Source organism: Malaclemys terrapin, chromosome 1, assembly GCF_027887155.1.
Source record: "Malaclemys terrapin pileata isolate rMalTer1 chromosome 1, rMalTer1.hap1, whole genome shotgun sequence".
NCBI classification, from domain to species: domain Eukaryota; kingdom Metazoa; phylum Chordata; order Testudines; family Emydidae; genus Malaclemys; species Malaclemys terrapin.
In genome coordinates, this window is record NC_071505.1 from 195267446 (window position 1) to 195288382 (window position 20937).

At 41.6% G+C, this 20937-nt stretch overlaps 1 protein-coding gene across 2 annotated transcripts; it reads left to right on the forward strand.

Moving 5' to 3' along the window:
- Positions 1-1462: 1462 nt before the first annotated feature.
- On the forward strand, positions 1463-19828 carry FAM3B (FAM3 metabolism regulating signaling molecule B). Of its 2 annotated transcripts, none has more exons than XM_054049455.1 (8): positions 1463-1786; positions 9608-9751; positions 11342-11465; positions 12891-12949; positions 16092-16142; positions 16732-16819; positions 18645-18777; positions 19623-19828. In XM_054049455.1, exons 1-8 carry the CDS (start codon positions 1768-1770, stop codon positions 19710-19712), a joined length of 708 nt encoding a protein of 235 aa, XP_053905430.1. In that variant the 5' UTR covers positions 1463-1767; the 3' UTR covers positions 19713-19828. The 2 variants fall into 2 exon arrangements, with proteins under 2 accessions (XP_053905430.1, XP_053905433.1); XM_054049458.1 differs by lacking the exon at positions 1463-1786 and adding an exon at positions 2777-2795.
- Positions 19829-20937: the final 1109 nt, after the last annotated feature.

Here is a 20937-nt window from a genome sequence, read left to right on the forward strand (position 1 = left end):
TGGATCATGTGATGTATCCTGGATAGAAGCTGGAGGCATGTAGATAAGTATAGCCATCAGTAGATATCCCATATAGGGTGGTGTTTATGTGACCATCATTTATTTGCACTATAGTGTCCAGGAAGTGGATCTCTTGTGTGGACTGGTCCAGGCTGAGGTTGATGGTAGGGTGGAAATTGTTGAAATCCAGGTGAAATTCTTCAAGAGCCTCCTTCCCATGGGTCCATATGATGAAGATGTCATCAATGTAGCAGAAATAGAGGAGGGGCGCTAGGGGACGAGAGCTGAGGAAGTGCTGTTCTTAAGTCAGCCATAAAAATGTTGGCATACTGTGGGGCCATGCAGGTACCCATAGCAGTGCCACTGACTAGAAGGTATAAGTTGTTCCCAAATCTGAAATGGTTGTGGGTGAGGACTAAGTCACAAAGCTCAGCCACCAGGTGTGCCATGGCTTCATCAGGGATACTGTTCCTGACAGCTTGTAGTCCATCCTCATGTGGAATATTGGTGTAAAGAGCTTCGACATCCATGGTGGCCAGGGGGTTGTTTTCAAGAAGATCACCAGTGCATTTTAGTTTCCTCAGGAAGTCAGTGTTGTCTCGCAGATAACTAGGAGTGCTGGTAGCGTAGGGTTTGAGGAGAGAGTCCAAATAGCCAGATAATCCTGCTGTAAGAGTGCCAATGCCTGAGATGATGGGGTGTCCAGGATTTCCAGGTTTTTGAATCTTGGGTAGCAGATAGAATACACCTGCCAGGGCTCTAGGGGTGTGTCTGTGCAGATTTGTTCCCATGCTGTAGCAGGGAGTTTCTTGAGCAGATGGTGTAGTTTCTTTTGGTGGTACTCAGTAGGATCGGAGAATAGTGGCACGTAGAATGTAGTGTTGGAGAGCTATCCATCCTCCAGATGGTCGAAATGACAGACTGTACTTCTACATAGAGTGCTTCCGCAGACGTGTACAGGCTGAAATGGTGAACAAACAGCATCACTTTCCCGATAACCTCAGCTGTACAGAATGCAACGCCATCCACAGCCTCAGGAACAACTCTGACATTATAATCAAAAGGGCTGACAACAGCGGTGCTGTAGTCATGACCAGGTTGGATTATGAACAGGGGGCTGCCACCAGACAACTCTCCAACACCACATTCTACAGGCCACTATACTCCGATCCCACTGAGGAGTACCAAAAGAAACTACACCATCTGCTCAAGAGACAAGGTGGGTGACCAACTTGTGTGGGTGAGCGAGAGAAGCTTTTGATCTCCTGTTGAGCCCACTAGGGCACACCAGAGAGCATTTCCTGTAGGAAAGGTCGTGTACATTGTAAGTACAGCAGCGTTCCTGAGACTGAAACCGAAAGCGCCGGCAGTGGAGACGAGTGCGGGCAGCGCTGCTGGCGGATGTACACGCCCCGGGGGGGCGGGGAGCGCTCCTATCACTTCTTCGCCCTACAGCCCAGCCCCGCAGGGTGCGCCGGCGGCCGAGCGGCCTTTGGCACCGCGATTGCCCAGCGGCCGCTCTCCCCGGGACAGCGCCGTCTCCTGGCTGCAAATCGGTCCCTGGCCGGGCAGAGAGCTCCGCTCCCAGCGTCGCAGGGGTGCCCGGCTATTACCGCATGTGACTCAGCCCGTCCCCGGGGCGTGCCCGCCCGGGCGCCCAGGTGCGGCTAGTTTGCGCTCGCCCGCCTGTCCCCGGGGCGCGGCCGGGCTCTTGGCGGTGCAGGTGGCCGGCGGGAGCGCCGCGGAGAAGCCCCGCTGCCCGGGAAGATGCGACTGGGCTGGAGCAGTGAGTAGGCGCCGCGCACAGGCGGGAGTGTGGACTAGCGGGCTGCCCCCTGCCCTGGGGCCGGGCTGGAGGCTGCGGGCGCGGGGAAGGGATGGCGGGCGCTGCTTGTTTCTCCGGGGGGCGGGCAGATCCCCTCTCCCCGCGGCCCCCTTGCAGGGGTGTCGGGCTGGCCTCCAGAGCTCAGGGCTCAGCTTCCTGGTTCCCTCGGGCCGGCGGGTGTGCTCAGCTCTGGACCCGGAGAAGAAACCTGTTGCTGCTTCTTCATGTTTGTCCCCCGATCGCTTCCGGGAGGCGCTTGGGACATTAGACGTGTTGGGGCTTCTCGTCGCCTCTCCCATTCCTGCTTCTTTTTGCACTTCTCCTGGGCGTCTCCCCTCTCCCCAGCCACACTGGCACCGGCTGGGACCCGCTCTTTGCCCCGTCTGGCCACCTCTACACCTCCAAGTTTAATCGGCCCAGGCACGGATGTGTCAGTGCAAGTGCATGTAACCACAAATGCTTGCATTGATGTAAAATGTAGTGCCCCACAGATAGGTAACTACCCCAGGGTGCCCTGCACCGCCTGGCTCTCTGCCTTGTGAATCATTTGCACGGTGTTCTGTGGGATACCGGTGATTTGCGAGGGGATTTTGAGGAGCAAGGGGTCATGTTCTGGAACCCCACTGAACTCAGGTGGGGTGATAGCACACATATCTCTTTGCCACCAAGTATATCGCCAGAGAGGGATATTTTTTCATGGTTAGATAACAGCTAGTGAATCACTGATATCAAGGTAGACTGCTTAGGGAAGGTGCATGATGTTTGCATGTTTAAGAACATGTGATTTAAAAAAAAAAAAAACCTGCAAGAAGGGACATTTTCCCCAACAGACAGATTACCACAGCAGATATTGAAATGCCAATATTGATCCTGGGGGGGATACAGCCTATCCCTTGCTCCTCTGGCTCGTGAAGCTGTACACTGGTCATCTTGGCAGCATCAAGGAAAGATTCAACTACCATCTCAACAGGTGCAGAATGACTGTAGAATATGCTTTTGGTACCGATTGAATGGACACTAGCACAGCTTATTCAGTAGGTTGGATCTCAGAGAGGAAAAATATCCTCCTAGTTATAACTACATGTTGTGTAATGCATATCTGTGAGGCAAAGGGGTAAAAGCTGCCATCAGGATGAAGGGGCGAGATGGACAGACTGTCTGCTGCATTTGAACAGCAAGAGGCAAGGGCTATTGGAACCGCTAACTGTGGAGCTTTGCAGCTGAGGGAGATCTTAAAAGGCCGGTTTAACACTCAGCCATAGTGGTGTAGTCTAATGTTGTTGTTAAATAAAATCTCTTGGGTGTTCTTACTATGGGTGGGGCTTTGCTTCCTGCTATTCGCTGTAATTCCTGGTGTAAACTAATAAAGAACTTCATTATGTGCAAAGAAGCAGAGAACAAAGTCAAAGTGCAAACAAACAAATACAAAGTTAAAAAATCTTTTACCCACATTGTGACTTTAAAATCCCAAGTGAAAATAGAGGTAGGGCAGGGGAATATGCATGTCCATGTATCTGAAACCTGCAACAGTGTAGCTACATATACACTGCCAGGTGGCTTTCACAAGTACTGATGTATGTGGCGCTATTGTTCTCCTTGTTGTTCAGTGTGGAGTGATAGGCATAAAGATGTACACCATGGTGCCACTTGGCATGGTGGTGGGAGTGTAGTGAGCAGCGACTAGTTTTAAATGAGGAGGAAGGCGGGGGGAAGGAGAGAGAGATGAGCACACATTGGAAAAATTAACAAGCTTGCAGTTATGTAAGTAAACCACAAGAATGCGATAACTGAGTCCTTCGTCTAATTAGGCCTTCTGCTCTTTTGTATCTTTTTTTTTTTTTAGGCACCAGTACACTTTTGACTAATTTATTTGCTCTTTCAGCACCAAGTTCATTACAGAATTTGACCAAACCAATAATTAAAAACTAATAATAATAATAACCCCCAACTGAACAATAAGAAACACTTGACTGATGCTCAACTGGGTGGACAGGCCTGCAGAGCCCTTGCTATTTTTTTTAAAGTTCTAAAATCAATTATTTTTTCTGTGATTTTTAGTTCTAAAAATTTCAACCATTTTGATGCAAAAAGCTGTGACTCAACCTCCTTCACAAATATAGACTTGTGGTAGAAACCTGGATCTTTAACTTTTACATTCCATCAGAAACTTTCACCTTCTTTTTTCTGGCTTGACCTCTGACCTTTTTATTTTGGCTCAGTAACAGGTTCTCGGAATCATTTTCAATTTGGTCCGTGTGTTCCATTTCCTAGTTAATTAGATCAGGCCAAGTTTTCACTGAGACTGCAGTGATTTATAATACACCTCTACCCCGATATAGCGCTGTCCTCTGGAGCCAAAAAATCTTACCGCGTTATAGGTGTAACCGTGTTATATCGAACTTGCTTTGATCTGCCAGAGTGCGCAACCCCCCACTACCACCCCCGGAGCACTGCTTTACTGCGTTATATCCAAATTCATGTTATATCGGGTTGCGTTATATCAGGGTAGAGGTGTATATTGTGTCTGTCAGGGTAGATCTGACTTCCATGGGCTCTGTAGACTCCCCCAGCCCAACAGCTTCGGGCTTGCAAGGCTCATATTAGCACTCTACGAATAGCTGTATAGACAGTGCTTTGAAGTTGCGACTTTGGCTTTGAAGCCTATGGAGGGCTCCTTTCTGAGGCACAACTTTAAAGCACTGTCTACAAAGCTCTTTTAGATCACTAGCCCAAGTCTGTCGACCTGGACTGGGAGGCTCACTTCTGCAGCTGTGTAGACATAACCTCTGAAGCCTCTAAGTTTGCTTTTGTAATTCTAGTGCCATGTGGAAAATGTGCTTTTTTTTAATTCAAAGGCCTTATCATATATATATGCAAATTTCAACATTATTTATGGTCGCTGGATGTGGCTGTGGCGAGAGAAACTTTTTGAGAATTCTACCAAATGTCTGGGAGAAACTGGGAACATTAAGTTCCCTTTTTTCAACAAAAATGAATCTGATGGTGGTTACAGAAGAACATCTGAATGCATTTTAGAACTGATTAGGTTTTCCTTCTTCCTCAATGAGGTTCAAATACTGTGGTGAACACTCATATATTAGAAGCTAAGGATGAATCCAACTGAGACGTTCACTCATCTTTTTCATTTTACTTTTATTGCCAGAGCCAATGGCAAAGACTTCCTTGGGATATTTCTCTTCGTATTCTTGGCTGGTCTCTTCAGCAACTTGGACACAATATTCTCCTTTTTTCTATTTAGAAGTAAACTCAGTAGCATTAATTAGGAGTGCAGTTTTCTAAGGATGGCTGCTTATAGCTCTTGTAGGGTCATTTTTCATGTGTCATCATCTTTCCTTAATGTCAACGCTGATCCTTTTAGTTCTTCCTTTACTATTTCCTCTATTTCCATTGGAGTACTTAAGTGTTGTGAAGACATAGCCTTAACTTGAGTTATTTAAAGTTGCGTCTCTTGAGCTAGGCTAACTTGAGTGAATGTGGACACACTTTGGACTTGTCTTCACTGCAAAGTTAACTCAACATAGAACTTGAGTGTTGTGTCTAACTTGAGTCCCACATCCACACAAACTCTGAACTTGAATGTGGTGGTGCTTTTAACCCTTGCTGGCTGTCCCGTTGGGGGGTATAGGCTAACGCTTGAGTTAGCACAACTCATCAGCTGCTAACTTTTGTCCACTCTAGAGAGTGGTCTTATCTCCCTTCAAATGCTGCTAGTCCTCCAGCACTTTTCCACAATTCCTCCCAGGTGCCCAGGAAATATAGAAAAGTCCTCCCACAATTCACTGGGAAAGAATTCATGGACCAAGTCCGCTAACTGCAACATTAAAAACCCTGTGATACGCCCCCAGAAGTCTTAGGCTATGTCGTTACTGACAAAAATGGTGGTTTTTTTTACCACAGGATAACTAACAAATATGTTAGCTATACTGCTGTAAAATCCTAGTGGAGATAAGGCACTACTTTTATTGAAAAGTAAACTAGGTGACGTCAGCTACAGACAGGAATATAGTACTGGCCTCATCCAAGGTATCTTGCGATAAACAATATAAGTGCTTTGTCTGTATTTAGGATTTTACAGTGGTATAACTGTTGTTTGTTATCTAGCTGTAAACAAACAAAAAAAACCCACCATCCCGCACACCTTTGTGTTAGTGAAGACAAAAGTGTAATGCCACACGAGTGAGTGCTGTGCCTGTGTGGACAAATCAGCTCAAGTGTTACGTGTTACTTTGGTGTGTGGCTGCTCCCGCTAGGGCTAGGCTAGCTCAAGAGGAATACTCAAGCATAGAAAACTTGAGTTAATTTTTCAGTGGAGACAATCACGAAGAGTGGGTCTGTCGGTTGAATATTGTCTGGAGGAGTATACCCAAGGCTAAGTGCATCAATTATTTCTTTAAAATGCTTATTTTGTACTTCATTTACGGTAATGTGTAAAGGAAGGTTGCAAGGTTTTTGTTTTGTTTTTTTAACCAAGTGGAAAATTTTGCTTTTCAGATTTGTTTTAAATGGCATAAACACTGATTGACCTTTGCCTTTCTTTGGATGCTGAAAATGAACAAAAGACTTCTCTTGAATTAAGCTAATGTTAAAAAGCTAAATAAGCCTGGAACAAGGTTCTTAACAGACCAGCATGGATATTTATATGATCATGACAATCTCTCACATGATCACCAAACTCATCAAAGTTCTGCTCTTTCACTTTGACAATTCTATTCAGTGTCACATTTGATCTGCAAAAGGTGAAAGAAACTGAGTTTCTGCACTTTTTTGAGGATGACCATGAATCCTGTCTAGCTTGCTGCTTAGCAACTCTTGACATTGTTCACATTTTACTTCAGAAGAATCCTCTGTTGTCATTACTTAACTCCATTCAATTGTTTGTTTTTCTGTCACTCCCTTCAACTTCAGACATGTTGAATCAGATAAATCATAAACTAGGGTTTAGCAATCAGTGAATGCTAAATACAGCTAGCCAAAATGTACTAAGACTTGACTCAATTTTTCAATACAATTTTTTATTGGAAATGTAATTTTTGACATATTTTGCAAAAATTACATCCTGTTTTCAACTAGCTCTTTTTCAATATCTAATTACCTCCATCTCTAGCATAGACCATGAGCAGCTTAACTTAGTTGTTAAAAAACCTGTATAAATTGGATACTAATTAGAGCTGGTCAAAATCTTTTTCCATCAGAAATGTCATTTTGTTGCAATCTAAACTCTCAGCAATGTGTCAGTGTTGATGAAATTTCATTTTTAAAAAAAATCAAAATGAAGCATTCTGTTATGGTCAAAATGTTCTGTTTTGACTTCTGTGAACTGGGACATTTCAATTTTCCATTTTGAAATGACTTTTTCTCCAAATTTTTATTTTACATTCTAAATTATAATATAAAAAGTCAAAATGGATACAAAATATTTTGATTTTATTGAAGTGTAATGTTTCACCTGGCCTGAAATATTTTTTTTTTTTTTTTTTTTTTTTTTTTTTTTTACAAATTCCATTTTGCGGGAAATTTAGAAATTTCCACTGTGACGGGGCAAGGTCAGATGACTATAGGAAAGTAGAGTGAAACAGGTATGTTAGCCACAGGCTAAACAAATCCCTGTTACCATGGCAAATGGCAGTTGCTCTAGGTTAATCAAGACACCTGGGGCCAATTAAGAGCCTTCTAGAAAGCAGTGGAGACAGGTTGATTGGGACAAATGGAGCCAATTAAGGGCTGGCTGGAACTAGTTAAAAGCCTCCCAGTTAGTGGCGTGTGTCAGGAGCTGTAGGAGGAAGCCGTGCTGCCTGAGAAACTGGGTGGGAAAAACCCTTCAGGCACAAGGAAGGATGCCCTGAGGTAAGGGTGAAGTATCATAGAATATCAGGGTTGGAAGGGACCTCAGGAGGTCATCTAGTCCAACCCCCTGCTCAAAGTAGGACCAATCCCCAGACAGATTTTTGCCCCAGATCCCTAAATGGCCCCTTCAGGGATTGAACTCACAACCCTGGGTTTGGCAGGCCAATGCTCAAACCACTGAGCTATCCCTGTTGAAGAAGTGGGGGCTACTGTGGGAAGTGGCCCAGGGAATTGTACTCCTCCTGTTTCAAAAAGTCAGCTACAAATAGCTGCTACTATTAGAGTCCCTGGGCTGGAGCCCAGAGTAGAGTGCGGGCCTGGGCTCCCTCCCCCCCTTTCCTCGATTAATACTGTGAGACAACAGAGACTATGTGAGGGAGGGTAGCGTCTCCTCACCTCCCTTGCTGGTTTATGATGAAAATGGCTCAGTAGGCAGTGACCCTTGCCCCTAGAGAGAGAAGGGCTACGTAGAGGGACACAGTGAGCCTCTGAGGCTAGCGTAATCCGCCTGAAAGCGCGGGACCCACGGAGACAAGGTCGGAGCTTTGTCACACCACGTAGCAAATTAGCATGAAAAAAATTCAGCATTTCAGAATTTGACGTGAAACAGAAATGTTGGTTCCTGTACAGCCCTAGTGCTAATGTTTTAACGTGATTTATTTAAACGCTGTTTTAACTTGCATCATTTTAAACTTAGCCCACCTACCACTCCAGTATAGACGGGACCTAGCTTGCTGGGATTGTGCTAAAGCACGGGGAATTTGTGAACTTTTTGCTCAGGAATTTGATTTGGGAACTATCCATATATCCCATATTTATTCCTGAGAAAGGAAACTTAAAAATAAACAAGAGACTCTCCAAATTTGATGTTCAGGCCTGATTTTCTTGTCTGAACTGCTGAATATTGTAAAAAAGCTCCCATGTTTTCCCTGGCCCTTCCCCATCTTCCAGCCCCCCAAAAAGGCTGCATTTCAGTGATGGTCAAAGTAGTTCCTTAATGAACACAGTGTACATACTCACAATGTGAAGCGCTTGGGTCATTTTGGGGTGAAAGATGCAATAGAAATGTGATATTTTATTAACATGGGGGAAGGGGGTATGACACTTTTCTCCAGGTCCAGGTATACATTTTTATTTCTGGAGAAGGGGTAACCAAGTGTCTGGTACAATGTGACTATATTTATCAGCTTCACTCCCAAAAACATAGCAAATACACACCTGTCTCCTTGCCTATATAGACACTACTATAGCTTCTACAATAGTGATGGAAATTATAATATAATTGAGAGCGGCTCGACTAGTGGTTGCTGTCACTCCACATCTCTGCAGGCTTCTGGGCCTCCAGAGGTGTGCAAATCTAGATTTCACAACTCCACCCTCACTATGAACCCCAACTCCATTTACATATCTGCCTATTCAGGCCTAGCTTAGTCTCCTCCTGTATTTCAAAGAGGATACGAAGAGCCCGCTGTGAGCTATCTGTAGGGTAGGGTTTTAAACTGCCACCTATCACCGTAGCATCTGGGTGCCACCAATCTAAAATGGATAACAATAGCTAAGTCTCTAGATGATTTCATGGAATCTCTGGCATGTCTCCTTTTCCAGGGTCAAACCTCTGCTTGGGGATAGAATGGGTTTTTTTGATGTTAGTTGTGTTTTAAGACTTTTTTTTTTTCTTTTTTAGCGGTGGAAGGGGTTGTCATTGTTGAGTGCTGCGCTCACTCTGTCTGCAGCCCCACCGAAGATCTCCAGTGGTGTGGAATGCCTGTGCATTAGGACTGAATTTCATGCTCTCAAAGTACTGTATTTGTGTAGCAGCGCCATAGAAGATACTATATTTTTAGTAGCCCTGTGTAGACTTCTTATCACATGCTGCCTTTTTTCGCATTAAATAATGGATTTGTTGTTTCTTATCAGACCTTGTGAAGTTATCAGGACTTATGTTAGCATCAGTGTGTGCTTGGTATTTGGGATACCTGTTTGCAGATATCGTACCTGAAGATTCGCTATCATCAGCTATCGAAAATCTTCAGAGTATTGGAGAGAAACCAGTACTTAAGGGTATGTGGTACATGACTTTTTTTCCTACTAATAGGAACTAATGCAGTATATTATAAGTGAAGCACAGTGTTTGTAATTTAACCTGCAAATGGGTTGTTAGTTACCGAATAATTGGTTATGTGTTGCTCTCCTAAGAGGGCTGTCAATTAATCACAGTTAACTCACACGATTAACTCAAAAAAACTGCGATTAAAAAAATCAGTTGCGATTAATCAGTTTTAATCGCACTCTTAAACACTAGAAATTTATTAAATTTTTTGGATGTTTTCTACATTTTCAAATATATTTATTTCAGTTACAGCACAGAATACAAAGTGTACAGTGCTCACTTTATATTATTTTTATTACAAATATTTTCACTGGAAAAATGATAAAAAAAATTTTCAGTTCACCTCAGACAAGTATTGTAGTGCAATCTCTTTATTGTGAAAGTGGAACTTACAAATGTTACATAACTGCATTCAAAAACAAAACAATGTAAAACTTTAGAGCCTACAAGTCTACTCAGTCCTACTTCTTGTTCAGCCAATCACTAAGATAAAAAAGTTTGTTTACATTTATAGGAGATAATGCTGCCTGCTTCTTATTTACAGTGTCACTTGAAAGTGAGAACAGGAGTTCACATGGCACTTTTGTAGCCGGCATTACAAGGTATTTACGCGCCAGATATGCTAAATGTTCGTATTCCCCTTCATGCTTTGGCCACCATTCCAGAGGACAAGCTTCCATGTTGATGATGCTCGTTAAAAATAATGTGTTGATTATATTTGTGACTGAACTTCTTGGGGGGAGAATTATGTCTCCTGCCCTGTTTTACCCGCGTTCTGCCATAGATTTCATGTTAGAGCAGTCTTGGATGATGACCCAGCACATGATGTTCATTTTAAGAACACTTTCACTGCAGATTTGACAAAACGCAAAGCAGGTACGGCACTTGACTCAAGATTTAAGAATCCGAAGTGCCTTCCAAAATCTGAGAGGAACAAGGTGTGGAGCATGCTTTCAGAAGTCTTAAAAGAGCAACACTTTGATGCAGAAACTGCAGAATGTGAACCACCAAAAAAGAAAATCAACCTTTTACTGGTGGCATCTGACTCAGATGATGAAAATGAACATGTGTTAGTCTGCACTGCTTTGGATCATTATTAAGCAGAACCCATCATGAGCATGGACGCATATTCCCTGGAACGGTGGTTGGAGCACGAAGGGACATATGAATCTTCAGCGCATCTGGCACATAAATACCTTGCGACACTGGCTACAAAAGTGCCTGTTCTCACTTTCAGGTGACATTGTAAGCAAGAAATGAGCAACATTATCTCCTGCAAATTGTAACCAAACTTGTTTGTCTGAGCAGTTGTCTAAGCTTGTAGTATTCTAGAACACTGGTCGAAAGATCATCTCAGAGGACTGCTGGGACCCATTCTCCCCAATCAAATTCCTCATTCCTCTCTACCCTCATTTGGCAAGTAGGTGCCAATTTCAAGCTCATATAAATCTGCAGTGTTTAATTAAGTGGTCATTTTGGTATATGAATGATGTTTACATAGTGCTCAAACAAAGCATGTTCTGCTTTCTTATTCACTACAGCACCACCCCCCAAAAGACAGAAATGTGACCATTGGTCTCCGTGCTCACCTGGGAGCTATGCTTATCGATTACTCAGTGGTGGTGGCAAGGAAAAGTTTGCCAAGATTTGTTTTGAAGATGAGCTGTAAGTACCAGTCTACTTTGAGTCGAAGCAAGGACTGCCTGGAGTAATAGGGACATTTTGGTTTAGCAACAGACTAAACATTTATTATTAAGAGACATTTCTTGGATTAACGCAAACTTTGTAACACACAACCACCAGTCTTGGGGTTTTCCCCTTTCAATACTATTTACCATGCTATGCTCCTGAAGTCCCTCAAGCAAGAAACCACCTCCTCTGTAAAGTATAGGTGTGATTCTAGGACAGTCACACAGCAAATGAGGCACGCTTGGAAATCCAGAGGTGGGATTCATTTAGATGTTGTGATTTTTAATTTAATGATTCTAAACTTTTTTTAAATCCTCATCAATTTTGTTACCCCTGATCCATGTGTTTTCTCCCTTTGGATAGCTCATTGCTTTCTCATCATTGTGTCAAAAAGCTGTTTTCATTGAAGTCAGTGCCAAAATTTTCACTGACTTTATTGAGGCAAAAATTTGACTCGGTGTCCTTCTTTCTGTGCAGCTGACACACCCCTGGCATTTTGATTTCTCTCTCTTCTGACTACATGAGTGGCTTCATTGTGTCAACTCTTGGATCTCTTATAACTTTAAACCCTGAATAATTCTGTTCCATCTGTGTAGAGAATAACCCCACCCTTTTTTTTAGCCCATTACCAACACTAAACCCCACCTAATTTTCTCTGTTCCATGGCATCTTTCCAATCTCCCTCGCTGTATGTATTCTGAAAGTATACTTCTGTTTCTTTGACACTTTAGATTTTTTCCTGTTAGTCTACTTTGTCATTTTGTTTTCTCTGTGCTTGTGTCACTAAAGTAGTCTTTCTGTTCTATCTCTAACTTTTTTTTTAATCTTGCATCTTGGCTTTTCTCTTTTTTGTCCATATACACTGCTTTGGGCCAAGATTTTCAAAAGTGATTAAGATTGTGGGTGCCTCAGGTTTCAGATTCACAACTTGAAACACTGTAAAAGGGCCTAATTTTCAGAGGTTGGATGCTCAGTGCATTCTGAAAATCAGGCCTCTTTACAGTATATCTAGTTAGGGACTCAAAAACTGAGGCCCTTAAAATCAATAGTCACTTCTGAAAATCTTGGTGTAGAGCTGTGGTGAAGATACACTGGCCTGTTCTATAAATCTGCATGGAATGATGCCGCAAAACTAATGATTTTCTCTGGCATTGTTTTTACTCTGCTTGTGCTGCACTTGTACAGGCTACAGTGTTGAACTAGACTCATTATGGGCTCTCTGGAGGAAACTGTCCAATGTGCCATAGATTTTTAAGACATGACTCCATTGCTTTCAGCAGACTCCTCAGTTAAACGACTAACCTAAAAACAAGAATACCAGGAATGACTTTGCATAGGTAAATATCACAGCCCTTCTGGAAGTACAATTCCTGACTGATTGTGTATTTATTTCAATTTCAGGCTCATAAGTGAACAGAAGGGTAATGTTGGAAGAGGTATCAACATTGCCATCGTGAATTGTAAGTAAGAAAAGAATGTTATGGGGACAATGATAGTACACTAAGAAAAATGATTTTGCATGTCTGAGATGCAATCTAACAGTCGTCCTTCTATATTTTTTAAACTACCATTTCCTCTCTATTGGATGCTTATGAAAGTAGAGTAACGAAGCACAATAATTGTCTGTCACTCCTAGTCACTTTTAGTGTGGCCTTGCAATGTATGAATGACTGAAAACCACAGCCTTCTCTGTGGCAGTAGTACAGAGACTGCCACATTCACATCTTTCACTGCCTTAGAGGAGTTCTGTTTCCTTAAACAGCAGCAGCTGGTAACTTTCTAGTTTTATCCGATTCAAATTCATCTCAGCTTTAACAACAATAAAAAGAAGCACTTGAAGAAAAAAATCTTAGAATAGTGGGGAAACAAAAACAAACAAACAAACAAAAAAGCTTGTTAAATTTTCAGTGGATGAGAATGGACAACCATGAAAATTTGTCCAAGTGGCCCTGGATTTTAAATTGGAGAGAGTAGAATTACTTTGCATGTCACATAAAAGAAATTTCTTAGTTCTCTAATAAGTAGGATGAGGTGCAATATATTTAATAGTGGTCCCTCCTGTGAGGAATAAGAGTCCTGAGTCTGGAAAACAAGCTCAGATGTAGTGTGGTGTTTACTTTAACCCAAAAATGTTGCAATATTTAAAAAAAAAAAAAAAGTGTTTGCTTACTCACTTGGAAGGTAAATGGATGCATAAACAGAACAAAGAACCAAGTTGTGTACATTGGTGTGGCTCCAATGAGGAAGGAGATATCCTGTTTATACCAGCTGAGGAGCTGGTCCAAAATTTTCATTTTCTTATCACCAAACTTATCTTGCATTTTTAGTTTATATTTAAAAAAAAAAAAATCATAAAGGATTTAGTGACCACAGTAGACAACCAACTGAACATGAGTTCTTCGTGTGAGACTGTAGTTAAGAGGGTGATCATGATCCTTGAAGGTATAAGTAGAGGAATATCAAGTAGGAGTAGGGAGGTGCTATTACCTCTGTACGTGGCATTAGTGAGACCATTACTGGAATATTGTGTCTAGCTCTGGAGTCTACACTTAAAGAAAAGGTTGAAGAAAATGGAAAGGGTTCAGAAAAGAGCAACATGAATGATTTGAGAGCAGCAAACCTTTAATAATGAGAGACTACAGAAGCTGACCCTAATTAGTTTATCCAAGAAAAGAGGTGACTTCATTGTGGTCTTCAAGTACCTCATGGGGAAGAGACAGCTGTTTAATCTAGCAGAAGAAGGCATAACACGATCCAGTGATTGGAAACTAGACAAATTCAGACTAGAAATACAGTACAAATTTTAAACTGTGAAGGTAATTAACCATTGGAGCAACTTACTTACTAATATAGTGAATTCTCTTGAAGTCTTTACATCAAAACTAAATCTCTTTCTGAAGGATCTGCTACAACTTAAACATACATTATGGATTTGATGTTGAAATTATTTAGTGGGGTTCTGTGGCCTGTGTTATGCAGGAGGTCAGACCAGATAGTCACAGTGGTCCTTTCGGGCCTTAAAATCTGTGAAAATATTGCAGAATAGAATATCTTCCATCCTTCCACTGAGAGGTAGTTTCTGGCTAAACAAATATTCACATGTACTCCTTAATTATCTTGCTTCTTTTATCCACTGGTTCAGATAGAAAAGTGGACATATCTAACATTTCAATACAGTAAAACATTCTCTGCATATTTTCTAATTAATTAAACCTCTCCAACACTACTTTTTTTTTTTTTTTTTTGTAGCATCACTTTAATATGTTAATTCACATTGCTGTCCCCTTTCTGTTCTGAATGAACAGTTTTTGTTGTTAAGGAAGAGAAAATTATAAACCAAGATTAACAACACAGAGAGAAAAAAGCAATATTCCACATACAAGCACAGTAAAAACCAGCATCCTCAGTTTGGTGTGATCTCTGGTCTCTGCTCAGGAGAGGCCCAGGTCTGGAATGTTATTTCTCCACTTCTGGACTCTGCCTCCTGAATTGTGGAGAATAAACTTTTACAGAGTCCTGTGCTTTTGAGATACTTCCCCCTCCCCTATGATTCTGCCAAGGATGAGAGCCAAGATGAGCCGGAAAGAGGGCAGCAATTGCCAAATCTTCCCACTGAGTGGCAGCATACAGTGCTCCAGAGGAAAGCATCCTCCTCTACCTGGACGTGTGTGTCTTATGTAACTGATAAATGCCTGACTCAGTTTGGCATTTGAAAGCGTAACATGAAAATTGGTTACTGGTTTTGCAGTTTTCCTACTAGCAAAAAAAGATGTTCCATGAATTTGTCAAAGAATTTTGAAATCTTGAGAATTACCTCCATTTTTACATCTGTTTCATGAATTCAAAAATGGGCCCATTTGAACAACACTGAAATTAATTGTGATTATTGACCAAGATTTGCTAAAATGACTAGTGTGTCTGGGAGCCTAACTTGAGCCACTAGAAAGAGGCCAGATTTTTCAGAAAGTGCTGAGCACCTGTCCATTGAAAATTAGGGCTATTGAAATTGTCTCAATTCGGGCCTCCAAAATCAACAGCCATTGAAAACCTTAGCCGTTGTTAGGAACTAGTATAAAGTGTATATGCAAGTACCAAAGTTCATAATATAATTCACTCATTCTTTTAAACATAAAGTAAAAAAGTAAAGCCAATTCCGTTATTTGAAAGAATCTGGGCAGAAATCTTTTCTGTCATGCTACAGTTTTGGTGTAGTTCAGTTGCACGATAGCTGTAATTGATCACTTCTGTGTACCATTGGTGGGCAGGAATTAATGCTGTCAAGGATCACACACACACACGATTAATTGTCGGAACTTGGAAGGAAATCTGGCACTAATGAAAACTTGAAACCGTAATAATATAAAATACTACATGCACTTATTTGTGGTTATCAGAGGGGTAGCTGTGTTAGTCTGTATCCACAAAAACAATGAGGAGTCCGGTGGCACCTTAAAGACTAACAGATTTATTTTAAATCTGTTAGTCTTTAAGGTGCCACCGGACTCCTCATTGTTTTTATTTTTAGTAATAACCATTGTTTACTTTCCCCTTACATATCCCTTTCCTTCCCCGTATTTAAAGTGTACTATTTCTTTATTGCAGATAAAACAGGAAAAGTTATATCTACAGAGTTTTTTGACATGTGGGAAGGAGGTAAGAGCCAAAGTATCACCAAATAAAAGTAGCAGAGGGTCTCTTGTAGACCCTTTTTTCCATACAGAAGAAATTTGGACTAAAAGTATTTTTTTTTCAATTAAATATTTGACAGTTGCTAAAGATCTCCAAGAATGATCAGTAATTAATATAAAACAGATGGCAAAACAGATTTATCTCTGCTTATCTGGAGTACTTCACAGTTTAATACTAAAGAAAAAAACTAAATTGCGTCAGGACTTTATTTTATTTCTAGATTGCTGTGCTGTAGGCGATCAGACTAGGTGATCATGATGGTCCCTTCTGACCTTAGTCTGAGTCTAATCTGTCTCTTCCTACTTATTCCAGAGCTCCTGAGAGGTGCTGATCATTCTGTACCCTCACAGTCTTCTGTGGGAGTTGAACGCAGTCAGTACCTTTCAGGATTGGGCCCTCTGCATGGGAATGGGGAAATTATCTGGCTAGAGAAAAATAAGTAACTTACTTCTGTTTTTTGGAGAAGCAAAGCTGCAAAGTAGCAATAAGATGAGTATATGGTGTTTTGTGCATCGGCATGGGGGTAATGAATAATCATTTGTTGTATCAACAGACTTCTCGGGACCCATGACTACTTTCATTAAAAATGCACCTCAAGGGTCACTTCTCTTGATGGTGACCCATGATGATGGAAGCAGCAGGTAAGCAAGCATTTGTGTACCAGTCCAGTGCTAGAATAATAAATGGCTTACAACTCTTCGAGGAGAGGAAAGTGATCAGGAACAGTCAGCATGAATTCACCAAGAGCAAGTCATGCCTGACTAACCTAATTGCCTTCTATGATGAAAGAACGCTCTGTGGATGAGGGGAAAGCAGTGGACGTGTTATTCCTTGACTTTAGCAAAGCTTTTGATATGGTCTCTCGCAGTATTCTTGCCAGCAAGTTAAAGAAGTATGGGCTGGATGAACGGACTATAAGGTGGATAGAAAGCTGGCTAGATCATCAGGCTAAACTGGTAGTGATCAATCGCTCCATGTCTAGTTGGCAGCCAGTATCAAGCGGAGTGCCCCAAGAGTCGGTCCTGGGGCCGGTTTTGTTCAATATCTACATTAATGATCTGGAGGATGGTGTGGATTGCACCCTCAGCAGGTTTGCAGATGACCCTAAACTGGGAAGAGTGGTAGATATGCTGGAGGGTAGGAATAGGATACAGAGGGACCTAGACAAATTAAAGGATTGGGCCAAAAGAAATCTGATGAGGTTCAACAAGGACAAGTGCAGAGTCCTGCACTTAGGACGGAAGAATCCCGTGCACTGCTACAGACTAGGGACTGAATGTCTAGGAAGCAGTTCTGCAGAAAAGGACCTAGGGGTTACAGTGGACGAGAAGCTGGATATGAGTCAACAGTGTGCCCTTGTTGCCAAGAAGGCTAACGTCATTTTGGGCTGTATAAGTAGGAGCATTGCCAGCAGATCGAGGGACGTGATTGTTCCCTTCTGTTCGGCATTGGTGAGGCCTCATCTGGAGTACTGTGTCCAGTTTTGGGCCCCACACTACAAGAAGGATGTGGAAAAATTGGAAAGAGTCAGGCGGAGGGCAACAAAAATGATTAGGGGGCTGGGGCACATGACTTATGAGGAGCGGCTGAGGAAACTGGGATTGTTTAGTCTGCAGAAGAGAAGAATGAGGGGGGAATTTGGTAGCTGCTTTCAACTACCTGAAAGAGGGTTCCAAAGAGGATGGAGCTAGACTGTTCTTAGAGGTGGCAGATGACAGAACAAGGAGTAATGGTCTCAAGTTGCAGTGGGGGAGGTTTAGGTTGGATATTAGGAAAAACTTTTTCACTAGGAGGGTGGTGAAGCACTGGAATGGGTTACCTAGGGAGATGGTGGAATCTCCTTCCTTAGAGGTTTTTAAGGTCAGGCTTGATGAAGCCCTGGCAGGGATGATTTAGTTGGTGTTGGTCCTGCTTTGAGCAGGGGGTTGGACTAGATGACCTCCTGAGGTCCCTTCCAACCCTGATATTCTATGATTCTATGAACTCAGGGTTGCAACCTTCTGAGAAGCAAAAGTTGTTACAGCTTGAGCTATGACCAGGTTTAATCACTTACCTCCTTCTCTCAGTCATTTGATGCTATTCCATTCAACACTTGCCCATATATAACACAGCCTGTACCTCTCAGACACTGAGATTACATGAAATTTGTTCCAACAATAAAATGTACAAAAGAGAGAGAATCCCTCATAACATAGAATTCTTCTCTCTGCTCCCTTGTGCAAACTCATTGTCTTTTATTAACATCGGTGGAGTTGCACAGGTATAAGTGGGGGTAGAATTTGGTACAATTAATTTTATGGCACATTACTAGTAGAAGATACAGGAAGGCTTTAAAAATTATTCATTAATGAGAAATCAGAAATTACACATCAAATATCAACAGACTATATCCTTTTTTACATAACTTATTTTTAAAGTTCTGAATTTCAAAGTCTCCAATGTTAAATTTTTCAACTCTTCTACTAGACTAAACGATGGTGCAAAAAAAGCAATAGCAGAGCTTGGCAGTAAAGAAATATGGAACATGAAGTTCAGGTCAAGCTGGGCCTTTATAGCTGCCAAAGGTTTCAACCTACCAGATGGCATTCAAAAAGAAAAGGTAGGGTTTATTTTGTTTTCTGTTTTGTTTTTTAAAACTATAAAATTTTCACAAATCCTTCACAACCTTGTGTTTGTGACTTCTTTCTGGAAACAAGTTTCCAAAAGTGACTAGTCATTTAGGGTGTGTCAGTTTTTGAAAGCCTAACTTTTGAGAGACCTTTAAGGAGGTCTGAATTTCGGAGGGCAGGTGCTCAGCATTTTCTGAAAATCAGGACCCTTTAAGAGTCTCAAGATGGACATTCAGGCAGGGAGATGCCCAAAATCACAAGTCACTTTTGAAAATCTTGGCCTCCTCAGACTTGAGGAAAATTTAACAGGAATAATTTCTGTATCAGAACTTCTCCTTATAGCAGTGGTATTTTCATTTAAATGTTTCGTACAGTCATCTTTCTGTGATGCAAAGAGGGGAAAGAAATCAATATGCTTGGCCCAGCTCAGTTTCCACAGATTTCTCTAACTATTCTATTTGCCAAAGATTATTGGAATTATCCCTAGTTTCACATCTTTCCCAGAGTGTTGTTGGATGTTACTTACTGAAACAAATTACCTACAGGAAATACTTCAACATCATTGTCCAATACTATGAGGTCTTCTGGGCAATAAGGGGCTTGGGTTATAACATTCTGAGGAACGATTATATAATAGAGAATGGGGTGAGGAGGTTAAGATCAGCAAAATGTGAAGTGTACCTGATGATTTCCAAGCCCCTGCCCCCATATCTTTTCCCTCTTGCTACGCAGGGAGGCAGGAAGTTTTCCTGACTAGTGATGACTATCTATAAACTATAAACTGAAGGTTGATTTTTATTTTTTTATTTTTTTATTTTTTTTTATTTTAAACCAGATCAACCATTCTGACAATAGCAAGAACAGATATAATGGCTGGCCAGCTGAAATCCAGATAGAAGGTTGTATCCCAGTAAACCTGATCTGATCTTACATTTTGCTAATAAAGTCATAGAAATTATTTTTATATATGGTTGCAGTCATAAAACCAATAAGCATCTAAACAGCTGCTATAAACTAATAAAATCATATATACAATTTTAACCACTTGTCCTTCAGAGATTGTATTCTGCAATTGGTCTGAAAGCAAATGCCTGTTTCAATGACAGGTACAGATAAAATAATCAATTTTCTGGTCTGTAAGTATGATGGTATGGTAGATCTGCCAGGATTATCAAAATGGTACCGTATTGTCACTGTGAATGGCAAGTCTAATTTTTTATAGGGTGCTTTCTGCTCTAGGTTTTAGGAGGTAACACGATATAAAACCAAATTCTATTTCTTCTATCACAGAAACCCTAGCAGTGAAACAGATTACTCTGATGCAGTGAATTGGTAATTCTTTATCTCCTAAGAAAAGTTTGAATTGCCATTACTTTTAATGTACATGCGTATTGATGATTAACCTATTCTAGCAGTCACCCGAGAGAGAGCTGATTGATCTATACCCTTAAATTTCATGGGTTTGCTCCTCCATCCCCCCCCCCACACACACACACACACACCCCTTTAACTTACTGAAAAAAATTGTGCAAAATAACTTCATACAAAAGTCATGGAACTTACAAGATAGATGCCTAGCTTCACTATTCAGTCACTGTTGTGTGTGTTGGTTCTCTTCAATTTCCTTTGTTTGGATGTTGCCTGTTTAGACTGTAAGCTCCTCAGGTCAGACATATTATCGTTCTATTTATCTGTAAACCACCTAGCGGACTGTTGGCAAACCCCTTAGTAAATTCAGATCTGATCCAGTGTAGCACCTGCTGAATATGGCCTCATTCCTATAACTTGTGTAATGAAGTTTTCATCTAGATATAACGAGGCTGGCTCATACTGTAAGGCAGATGATTTACTGACACTTGTGGGCTGCTTAGGGTATGTCTGCACTGCAATTAAAAACCTACGGCTGGCCCACGTCAGCTGACTCGGGTTCATGGGGCTCTGTCGAAAGGGCTGTTTAATTGCGGTTGTATCACCTTTGGGGTTTAGAGAGCATGGCCACTTTAAATCTTTGTCCAGAGGAGGAGGAAGTTCTGTTTTGGCAGGAGGGAGCAATGAGAGGGAGAGTGACAGGGTGTGTGTGTCTGGAGCTCCAAGGGCTACAGCAATTAGGCCTCACAGAGTGAAGCAGCTGAGAACCCGCCCGAAGCTTG

Coding starts and splice junctions, on each gene's coding strand:
- FAM3B (XM_054049455.1), top strand. Junction 9,752..11,341: donor AGAGAAACCAGTACTTAAGG/GTATGTGGTACA, acceptor TATTCACTACAG/CACCACCCCCCAAAAGACAG. Junction 11,466..12,890: donor ATTTGTTTTGAAGATGAGCT/GTAAGTACCAGT, acceptor TTTCAATTTCAG/GCTCATAAGTGAACAGAAGG.